General features: G+C 35.2%; 1 protein-coding gene across 1 annotated transcript; it reads right to left on the reverse strand.

Moving 5' to 3' along the window:
* Positions 1-9,985: 9,985 nt before the first annotated feature.
* Positions 9,986-11,525, reverse strand: LOC117585061 (fork head domain-containing protein FD4). The gene has a single exon (XM_034274321.1). It carries the CDS (start codon positions 11,390-11,392, stop codon positions 10,253-10,255), a length of 1,140 nt encoding a protein of 379 aa, XP_034130212.1. The 5' UTR covers positions 11,393-11,525; the 3' UTR covers positions 9,986-10,252.
* Positions 11,526-12,197: the final 672 nt, after the last annotated feature.

Consider the following 12,197-nt stretch of genomic DNA (forward strand, 5'->3'; position numbering starts at 1 on the left):
ATGTACAGTGTACATACATACATATATACATACATATCTTTGACATCTTTGACATCTAATGATTTTTTCGAGCTTTTCATTTTATATTTTGCATGATATTATATATATATATAGATATATTTTTTTTTTTTCTCTCTCTTTATATTTACAATCTGGTTTTAAACAATAAGTAAATTGTATAATTAATATTCAATTAACAGAAATAGCAGTTTTCCAATGAGCCCTGCTATTATATATAACATCTTTTTAGTTTGTTGGATTTATCTATCAGGGATATCGAGAATGTGGTATCTTTTCAGTCTTCTTACTGTTAGGCTATTGTCTAATAGACTTAACGCTAAATTATTTTCGTGGTTGTGGAGTCTGTCGATGTATTTCTTACTAGTTTTCTTTATTTCTTCTTTAATGGTTGGAATATTCAGATCTTTGTGGATGTTTGCATTAGATACGTAAAACGGAGCATTGACAATGTGTCGAAAAGTTTAACATTAGCAGGAATAAACTCGTAGAATGCCGGGTGCTAAAAGGGAATCACCAGTCTTATTTAGGGTCAACAAAAATGCCCCAGTAAAAAAAGCAATTTGACTGTTCAGTGACACGGAAGCTGATACTGACACAAAGATGTACCTTGTTCAAAGAAACCACACATCAGAAAATCATAAGTTGTATGCGAACAGCATGGTTGATAAATAATAATGGTTAATAAGCTAATAAGAAAGTCATAAAGAGCTATCAAAATACTTTATCTGTCTGAAAGCCATGAGTAGGAGCAATTTAACCGCCAATTGCAACAAATTTGACAAAATTCCCGATGAGGTTTGCCTTCTGTCATCTGTCAAGACAAGCTCTTGAAGTTTTTGTGAACTTTCAGGTGCGTTATTTCGGACTCCCCGTATTATCCGGGGTACAAAGTTTATAACTTAAAAAGTAGATGCTGTAAGAGTTTGGCTCCAAGCACGGCACTCTTATAGATAATATATTTCTGTATGGTTTTGCATTTTTGGATTTCTCGTATCTTCAAAAAGTGGTTTCCATTTTGTAGGGCTATATAACGATTGAAAAAATGTGATAAACACTGTATTAGTTCGTCTAAGCCCTTAGCAATGAAACGGAAACTTAGAAAACCCTTTCCTAGTTCCCCAAATGTATAGCTTTTTTTTTTAACAATATAACGTCGAGTTCCTTGACAATAACAGCTCACAACTGGTCTTTATTGGTACAATTAAAATACAAACGAGTCGCTCATCCCAAGTTTGCTTGCAAACAAAACCAAATTCACAAAACAATGTTTAGCGGCCGGCCTTCTTCCAAAATGCATCTCTGCTTATTGGCTAAATCACTTTAAAAAAATATTGCTTGGGTCGGAAGCGGTGGAAAAAGGAGATGTCTGGTACAGTTGTCTGCGGAAGCTCAGAGCACTAACATAATAGCGATCAAACCACGAAATCCGAGAACTCAGACATTCATATGTATACTAAAACCAAAAGAAGTTCACACCCTGGAGGTTCCACAAACTAAACTTTAGATAGTATAAACATATGATGCTGTAATTTTAGATTAAGACACATTTTTGACCGTCGGTATTTCTAAGCCGGTTATATTGGCCGGCCTCGAAAAATGTATGCAACCTTTAAATTAAATAACCATAACTCTATCCAAACATATGTTCATATGTATGTATGCACATATTTTGGTGCTATTGCTTGTACATTCATACAGTATATCATCCATCCATTTCTATAACTATGTCAACAAATGTTTTCAATTACTGAACAGCTTTTCATTTACATATTTGTACAGTACATTTATATGTAACTGCATACATTCATAAATACATGCACATTTACGTAAAAAGCTAAAAAATGTAATTTGAACACACGTAACTCCTCGGCCATATGTACATACATCAATTTGCATCCAGAATATACATACGTACGTAAAGATACGTTACTGTTGATATGCGTATATTCCTATGGAGTAGTTAAAAAGGGTCGGAGATGCCTTAAGAACTTGTGGCGGTTCTTGTATCGCTTCCTTGAAGGGAATTCTCGCTTCTGCGTTGAATACCCATATGGTTCCTTAGTCATACATACATATGTTTATTTCTCCATACAGAAGCGCATATATTCAAAAGACATAAGATCTGTGGGGATTTAATCTAAGGCCAATATCCAGGAATACCAGGAATATAGATTTGGCAAATATTTACAAAAGAAAAATATCCAAAGGTTCCAACTAGATTTTTAGTTTAAGCATACATATGTACACATACGTACATATGTATATTGTGCGGAATATAATTAACTTCCATCGCACCTTCTCAAAATTGTTTCTTAATCTACCGCCAGAATAACGCCACACTGTCTCGCAAGTCAAAGGCGGCTTTTTTAAATTGGTAGCCAGTTCTCAGTTTCTCGGTTCGTAGAAAGGAGCTCATGCCATTATGGCTTCCATCGAAGTGATTTTTATTTTACGCTGCTTGTGCGCGGCCTGTTTGTTAGTCTGATGTCTGAGCACACCTCTTATTATACGTACAACACACACTTTTACGAATTATAAATGCCAGAGTAAGGCAACTAGCGGCTGTTAAAATTGCAAAATATACAATGCGTTCCTCCTTCGTCCACACACACACACACACAAACACCAACACATACACGCAGGCAAGAAGAGAAACACCACTAAGTTTAATTTGATTTCGATTCAACGTGAAATAAGACCCTAAACATGTGCCAACCTCGCTGGTTTATCATTCACCAACGTTAAATACTGTGCATTATGCATCCTGTATATTCGACAACAAGCGAACCATCTTGGTTCTCTGTTATGAGCAACGGAATGATTGCTGCTAAGAACGTGTGTGTGAATGATGTAAGCTAAAAAAAGAGTTGCCGGTGCTCATTCTCACCTCGTCGACAGTTAAGCGTACCACAGGGACAGTAGGAAATGCTCTTCAGAACTGAATCGATATAACATACAAACAAATATGTATACAAATATGTAAATATGTACATTACAAATACTAAATAGAAATAAATATTTTAAAAATATTTTACTCGTAATTGCAAACAATTTTTGTATCGTAAATAGTTCATTTTCAATTGTACAACTTTTTAAACTTATTTTTGAAAAATATTTACTATGTACATGCTACAATATATTTACATATATGTACATATATTCATACATATAACTTTACTGAAATGTAAATACTAATGTATGCATGTATGGAGGTATAGCAGTAGCAAAATTCCAACTGGGTAACATGTTTTAACCTTCTTATATTTCAGGTAGAACCAAGAAAATTGTAAGCTTTGGCGGGATACATTTATATACATACATACATACGTATTTGTATACATACATACATACATGCTTGCATACATCCTCGGGGTAAACACAACTCAACTCCTCAAATTAGTGTGTTAGCCTTCAATAAATTGGCGGCCTGTTGCCTTCAAACATTTATTTCATACAAGTATAAAGCAATACAATACAAGCCACAGAAAACTCCAACACATTGAAATAATAAATACTGATGGTTATTAGCCTCGGCTCAAACAAAGATCTTGTCTTTCCTTAAAAATGTTCAGGGTGTACAGTATTTTAACACGGGATAGGGTTGCTAAACATGTTATTACTTCACACCATTTATTTTATACGTGGTTATTTAAAACATGAGAAATTACTTATCCGCTCAACTTTAACCGAAGACCCGAATATGTATATTTATAATATTTTCATGCAAACTGTACTAGGGTAGTAATAGGTATACAAATTCACTCCTATCTAATAGCCAACGGTTATCCAAATATTTGACCAGCAACTAATACGATATTCTTCCCAGTAGATTTCTTCAGATCAGACCGGAATTGTTATTATTATACCCGGTACTTAAAGAGTTTTGGTATTAGTAAGATTTGTGCTCGAAGTGGATTTACATATATAACGCACACAAGGAAAGCTTGAAATAGCCGATATATGTATGTATGTACGTACATAGCTATGTATTTTAAAACGGAGAAATAACCTTTGGCTCAGCAACAAAGCGAATAATACACTCCGTTGAATTACTTGCACTCCCTTGTTATTACAGACCAAAAACAATGAACAAGATATAACCATTCCAAATATAGACGACCCAATGTTTAGGAATAGAACAAACGTGCAAACGAAGTCAGGGTATAGAGATGGCTCAGTTTTTGATTTCCATTCATTGAAAAAGAAAACTTACACAACTATGTACATATGTAGATATGTATGTTCATGTGTATGTATTTATGTGTGTACATATTGAAAACATGTCAAAAACATATCTACAGAAAAACAAGGGCTAAGTTGTAGGCGTCCTACCATATCCTATGTCCATATATTTACTCAAAGATTATAGAAAATATTACAGATACTGGCAATTTGCGGTGAGGTGCTTGAGGTGCTTTCTTCAGCAACTCTGTCTGAACTTAACAGATCGTAGCAATAAATGCAGTCCTTTTGCAAACGAGCTTCAATAATAGTTTTCTGAGAAGCATTCATATCAGAAATATTATATATGTACGTATGAATTAATTATTATCACCTTAAGAATTTATCAGTCATTTTTACCGCACATAAGGAACACCTATTTTTGACCCCATAAGCTAATTCAGCATCGCCTTGATCAAGGTTGGCATAGCGAGTCGACTTAGTGAGCGTGCCCTGCGAAAACCGGTACATGTCAGTTTTGATTGTTAATGTCAGTACTATTCGTTATGAAAATGCAGATGGTTTTCCGCGATCGGTCGGAAGGACTAACTTGTTTTTGTTAGCCACTTTTGTGTATTTACAAAGATTATTATCTTTTCTTCCGAATCCATCCAACATACATATTTTCAATTCTCACACAATTTTCTGTTGAAAATTCAAAGTTTGTATGAAAGCAGGCAGGAGGGTTTTATTTGAGAGTGGATGTGGAGCTTGAGCGATAAGAATGTATGGAAAAAGTACCGCATTATTGGAGGAGGGACAAAAAATTGCAATAAACATATTTTTGTACCTAGTTCCTAATTGAGAAAAATTAGTAGAGTGCGGCTGGGTTAAGCGGTTTGCTTTCTTTTTGATCTTCAAAGCACCCCCAAAAAACCGCCCCTCTCTTCCGATTATGTGAAAGGTAAATTATAATATCAATATATCCAGAATTCCTTTGACTGCGGACCAAGCAATTTTAGCTGAGCCGTTCATCCATATATTTGTATTAACGTATTTACGAAATAAACAAAGATACAGGCTATGATATTTTTTTGACATTTTTACAGAGTTTTTAAAATGAAAAGGTAAAACGGTAAAATGGATCAAGAAAATGTTCCGGCTAATGTCATAACTGCTTTTACTCATTAGTTTTTCAGAATGGTAAGCATTTTCGATTATAGGAAAATTAATGGAAAGGGGTCTTTAAAAAATTATTCATTATAATTACAATTAAATGTACGACAGCGCATTCATTTCGGTTGACAAACATTTTGGCTTGAATACAAAATAATAAAAAAGTGGCACCACACAGCCTACTAAATACACTTTACATACATAAATATGAAAAAAGTGGTTATAGCCAGATGTGCCTTTCCTATTTCATTTGACAAATGTTCTTTTTTTCCGAATAAGAGTGGGCCTGGCCTAATATTGAAATGTACAGGCCTCCATCATCTTAGCTTATTTTCAATTCGGAATGCAATATTTTAATCCACGATAAGGAAACTCCTCAATCGTATGAGCACGTGACACTTGCACTGAATTATATGCTGATGGACGAATGCTCAAGTGCTACGTTACTATTGCGGATCATTAACTTTCCATGGCAATTGGTCGCCAAGAAAATCATGATTTTTTTCTAATAGCTGTAACATCCCCATCGAAAGGTTTCCAGCATCCCTCATTGTAAATATCGCAGTTATATTACATTGTTATTGTTACTTACCACACCATGACGCTACTTTTAAGAAGTGATGTTGCACGTTCTTTTTTGATTAATTGCGGCATTACAGTTTATGTGTGTCCGAGTCGACACGATTGACGATGATTCTACAAAACCAATTTACCTACCTATTTTGTTTTATTACTCTAATAAAATTCATGTTTTCATACAACAATCGTTTTTGTTATTCCTTATAAATAGTGACACTTTATTTAATAATGTATTGTGAGGGCGTTGTATAAAGTCAGCAGCAAGCTCTAACAACAACAAAAATATCTCTGGTTGTAACTTATAAATATTTAAGAATTCTCTGAGAATTCTTAGTATATACATTCATACTTATGTGCCAGGAACCTGATATCTCTAGTACCTTAAGTAGACTACTGTTTCTCACCCTTTGCTCTTTTTAAACACAAACTTTGTATTATTAAAATATATTAAATTTTATTCAATTCTAATCGCAGGAGTTTATTTTTACATTTCCTCGTATTTTGGCTGTGTTGACTCGTACTGCTTGCAGATAAATTATTCTCCTAATTCAGTTCTTATCGGAAATTTAAATACATATATTGTCAGCGTTGCCAAGCAATGGTTCACGAAGCATTTAGGAAATATGTAGTATAAGTATTGACATTAGTTCCGCCATATTGTTGCCAATGCATCGTGACATACGGGGTGCTTAGTGGTCTTTGTATTTGGCTGCTTATAAGGGCGTAATGTAAAGAAATATATCTAACGTATGTTTCTGGTTTTGATGTCATTTATTAGGTAAATTTATTATTCTTTTCCTCAGACAGTTCTAAAGAAAACCCAATTTTGCAAACCTTCTCATTCCTGTGACTTTTTTAACTTTACCTTGAAGCTTATAAAATATACCCCCTACATTTTTCCAGATATTTTCTTTGTACATATGTACATATATGATTTTTTAATATTCCTTAATCTGAAAAGCCAAAAGACTTTTTGCGGGTCGGAGCCGTTTGGTTTCTAGATCGATTTAAGTGACGCTTCCTAATCTATAATTTCATCAATTAGACTGGTGAGATATAAAAAATAAGCTGCAAATAAAGTTTCTGCACAAGTTTATAAAATTATATTAGATATAACAATAAAATCTAATATATGTGTAGCCAAAATAAAAGTTTTGCATTTTGTTTACCGCAGGCAGGCAAATATTGTCCGGAATCAAAGTTGAACTTTTAATATTTATTGTAAAGCTTTTAGTCATTGCAGCACCATGCACATGCACCATGCACCCTTGCACAGACTAAATAGAAATTTTATTTTTAAATATATTTTATATATTTCATGAAGATATCTAAATTCGTTCAGAAGTTATTAATTTAGCATGCTAAAATGGCCGTAGCCCATTTCATGGGCTGTCAGTCTTTTCATGTAGCATTCATAAAAATTAGCAGACAAACGCCTCAAATACGTGTCTTTGACCAACCCTTCAAGAAAATATTTTACCGTTCGGTACTCCTCAGTGTATTTTCTTCAGAACGTGCCGAAGTATTTCAAAACCATGTTGGTTGAACATACTCAAATTTGTGGATATGTTACAAATTTTTATTACAAAAATTATAAAATTATTATTATTAGCTCGAACCAAATTATTTTTAACAGCATCAATGGCCAAGTAAATATGACCATGTCCATCAGTCAGTCCGTTTGTCATTGAAATTCACTGAATGAATCGCCTAGATATCAGAATCAAATTTTTCGAGCAGACTCCTGTGAACTTCATACTTAGAACTTACAATACCCCCAACAAATTTTGTTTTAATGAAACGCAGAGGAACGTTGTGCAACGCGTTGAGACGTGCGACCACTTTTGTACCCGGTTGCCATTCAGTATATATTAGAGGATGGTCGAAGTGAGCGATATATCAAAACAAATCCTTCACTCCCATTAAAAATGATTACAAAGATTATACATCGCGCTGTCAACCAAGAGACAGTTTGTAGACAACAAAATAAACTTGATTTAAATACAATAAATTCTAGGAAGCTTCGCGTTTGATATAGAGTGTACATTGGTGGACGACTCAAGGCATATGGATTGACCTATGTCCACTGACGAAACAACACTGTTATTTCCACGAACTTTCCATGAGCACTGCTGTTTACAGAAAACAATTTTCTGATTTTCATTCTCATGAGCTACAGATGCGCTCGTGACAAATTTGAGACTATCATTTGTTACGCTCACTTTACTCGCGAGTTCAAAGTCTTCTTTGATCTGCCGCTAATAAGAAAAACATTAACATCAATATGGTCTTATTGATGGATTTCCACAAAAGTTTTTAACTATTAACACCCAATTGGAAAAACACCCGTGGCGATAATTAAAGGGCACAGTATAAGCCTGTAAACCTTTTGTACCCGGTATTCAAAGAGTACACGGGTATACTGTATTGGAGAATGGGTACGTAACAGAAGAAGCATTCAGATCCAATAGCGCTCGACTAGCGTCAATAGAAATCAATCAATCCACAGGCAAGTCGATATTGTTCATACTAAGTGGTACCCGTGCTTTGAAGTAAGCTAAAACTCCGCGTTGATAATTACCATACATATATTTACATATGCACATATGTATGTACAAATGTATGCATACATTTAAACATATGTGTTTATGTAATTGTTAAAGTTGCAAATAGGATAAAAGCTAGATATGCCAAGATATTTATCTGATACAATGTCTCATTTTGGAAACGCGATCGGTGGGAAAATAAATAGCATAACAGTAGCATTTAAAAGTTTCCCAACATACCGTGCCACAAGTTTATTGCTCACATATAATTAAATGAAGATTGATTGAAGATTGAACATTTTTAAAGTCACAATAAGCCAATACGATCCCAACAGTTTTGGGAACAAACATATTTACATATTTACACATTTACAATACACCTCTTGGCGTTAGCGTTTTATGTACTTAGCGAAAAGTTAATAAAGAAAATGTGCAGATGCAAACCGCTACCTACGATCACCATGTTTAGGATTTAAGCCAAGCAAAGAGACAATATCTAAAGTTATAGGCAATACTCAGTATGTGAAAAGTATTTATAGCTCTGAAATCGATCAGCGGACAGACGGTCATGGTGATAAGCGGTTAATTCGATTGTTGCTTAAAATATTTGTTAAAATTGTAATGTTTTTAACTGGAACCTTTATACTTTTCCTCTACCGTCTTACATTATTACCGATCATTTCCATTCCTGCTATGTTGTATATGAGACCAAAAAATTAAGTGTCAACAAAAACACATCTCCATATAATTTTCTAGCCATGATATCCAAATTATTGGCAGGTAACTTATTCACCCTCATGACATATTATTTCATTAATTTTGATTTGAAAACTTATTTGAATAAGCAAAATTTGTTCTTTCGGTATGGTTTGCTAATCTAATGGTCCTCCCATAAGAAATATGATTATTGAGAGATGTTCTTTCATAACGTATTTTTTAATATGTATGCATATAAAAATAAAGATGAGAAGAATGCTTCGATCTGTATATTTGGAACTGTTATTAGCATAGACATTTTTTCCCGTGCGTCTTGTGCAGTGCGGCACAGGTTTAAATTTAATTTTTAGAAACGTAAAATTACATCTATTTTAAAAACACATCAATGCCCGTAACATATTTCTAAACTTTCGCTGAACTCCTTACGGACTGCCGCGAATATCATTTAACTTTTTGTCACTTGCAGCAATCCTGGCTTGTTGAAATCTCCTTAACGAACAACCCAAAATCGTCCTTACCATCAAACATAGGACCAATCAAGAGGTGCGTTATAATGACAACATTATTTTGAAAATATTCCATTTTAAAATATCTACCACTTGCAATGCTTACTGTCCCATCCGACAGTAATGCCCATTATTACAAATGGGTATATTACCATCAACATGCGACACGCCCTTACCAAGGCTTGGTGTACATATGCACATACAATACGAGAATTTTAATTAATTAAATAAATCCCAAGTAGCGGCTTATTACAAAAAAATGTTTTTTTGTTTGGTATTTTAACATTTATATTCTTCAGATAGTTTTCGACCTTACACATGTCTGTATAGAATCTAATACAAATAAAATAAATAGTTTATGGATACGGTATGTGATAAAAAGTGTGTAATAGGTATTACTAACATTACTAACGTACATACTAACTACAATTATGCCATGTTTTGGTCCTATTTATCAATTAACCTTAATAAAGAAGGAACTAAGTTTGGATGAATTTACATATCTTCATAAATAACTCTGTACAGCAATATTCTAGTTTGATTTATTTATATAGTACGCAAATCATTGTCTATTCTGTTTTGGGCTTCCGGTGTCAGATATTGCTGTGACGGTGCCACCAGAGCCACGTTATTGTAATAGATATTGTGCATATTGGCAAGGGGTGCCGCCATCATGAAAAGTGGATGGGAAATAGCAAGTTCATATGTGGTGCTGGGGATTCCCGAGGATTGGAGGTTTCCCGAGCTCAGTCCTGATACATTGGCTCCTGAGGCATAATGAAGAAACGGAACGTTCCCTGCATTAATAGTGTGTAGCGGCGGCAGCGGCCGTTCGCGCTGATCTTCACTGTGGTTTAATCGACTCATGGTCATGTACTCGTCGGACGAAGATGTTGGCGGATATCGAAGAATTCCACTGCACTCCACTACATCTATGTCAGTTCGATCATCATCCTCGTCCTCCTCCTCCGAATGGTGTTCCGGCTTGTCGGGCGTAATTAGACTCTCTATCGTAAAGGAACGCTTCGGCCGTAAACTTATCGGACCTTCAATATCTGGACTAGTTATTAAGGGCAAATTGGACAATGCCATGTCTGATAGATTTGTATGATTTGCATTATACGTGGGAGTTTGGATAACATCTGGTAAAATTCTACCTTGTGCTAAGGGCGTTGATAGTTGATTTGTTACTCTGGGCATATGAAGGGACGAGTCAAGACCCATTGATGCACTGTTGATGTCCAGCGAAGTCATATGCGATACACTATTTCCATTGCGAGTGGTGAAGAAAAATCGATTTAGGTTCGCAAGTGCGGTCAGTTCTTCATTCAGGATGTCCTTATCATTTTTATGCAATTTAAATCGCTTTCTTCGTCTTAGTAGACTGCCGTTTTCAAACATATCAAACGCTTGCGGATGTAACGCCCAGTAGGCTCCTTTTCCTGGCCTATCTGGCCGTCGCGGAACTTTTATAAAGCAATCGTTAAAACTCAAATTGTGCCGCAAAGAGTTCTGCCACCGCTGAGTGTTTTTCCGATAGTACGGAAAGCGGTCGGTGATAAACTTATATATATCGCTGAGAGGTAACATTTTCTCCGGTGAGCTCCAAATGGCCATTGCAGTCAGTGAAATATATGAATATGGAGGCTTCTGTTCGCCATATGATTCACGTGAGGGTCTTGGCATTATTAAACAATGGACAATGTTTAATTATTTAATTCTCCAGGGCTCAATGACGAGTGATTCAACACAGAACTGTGTTAAATATTTCCAAACAGTGAGTTTATAAAATGGCAAAGTCCTCATATTATTAAACAATAGACAAAATAAATAACATTATTTTTGTCATGCACTATTAGAGCACTGCATTATGTATGTTCTTTTCTTCGACTCATTTATTATCTGTTTTGTTTTTTGGATGTTTGTGTTTTATAATTGATGTCCAACCGCTTAGGGTTTTCACCGCTTTAATTCATTTCGAAAAGCCAAGTTATTTAAAAACACGAGAAGCGAACAAATGTTTTATCCGTTGCAGGAAAAAGTATCCTATTAAAATTGTACTTGACATGGTGAGGTGAGGTCAATAGCGACGGCAAAACAAGATCGCGAACTGACGGCAATAAAATCTCCACAAGAACTACGCTTGTTATAAGCTTCAGCAGCGACAACACTGAATGTAAAAGCACTCTCACTGAGGTTTCCCCGGTCTGGTCTGGCAAATTACCATCTAAAGCTGAATACGAATACGTGAGCGGCGGTGGTAGCGAACTTGAAGCGAAGATAGCGATAGAGAGGGAACAAAACAAACGACAACAAACGAAGAACACGGCATACAAAAAATTACTGTTTCAGCAGACTAGCAGACGACGCGCCGGTTATTGTACTAAGTGAGCAATGCCGTACAACCAACCACAGTGAGCAATGCAATCAAAATATAATCACTCACATCATTGCCCCCGTGCTCTCTCCCAATCACCGCGATGCGAACATG

The sequence above is a fragment of the Drosophila guanche genome, unplaced genomic scaffold (genome assembly GCF_900245975.1).
Source record: "Drosophila guanche unplaced genomic scaffold, DGUA_6, whole genome shotgun sequence".
In the NCBI taxonomy this organism is placed as follows: domain Eukaryota; kingdom Metazoa; phylum Arthropoda; class Insecta; order Diptera; family Drosophilidae; genus Drosophila; species Drosophila guanche.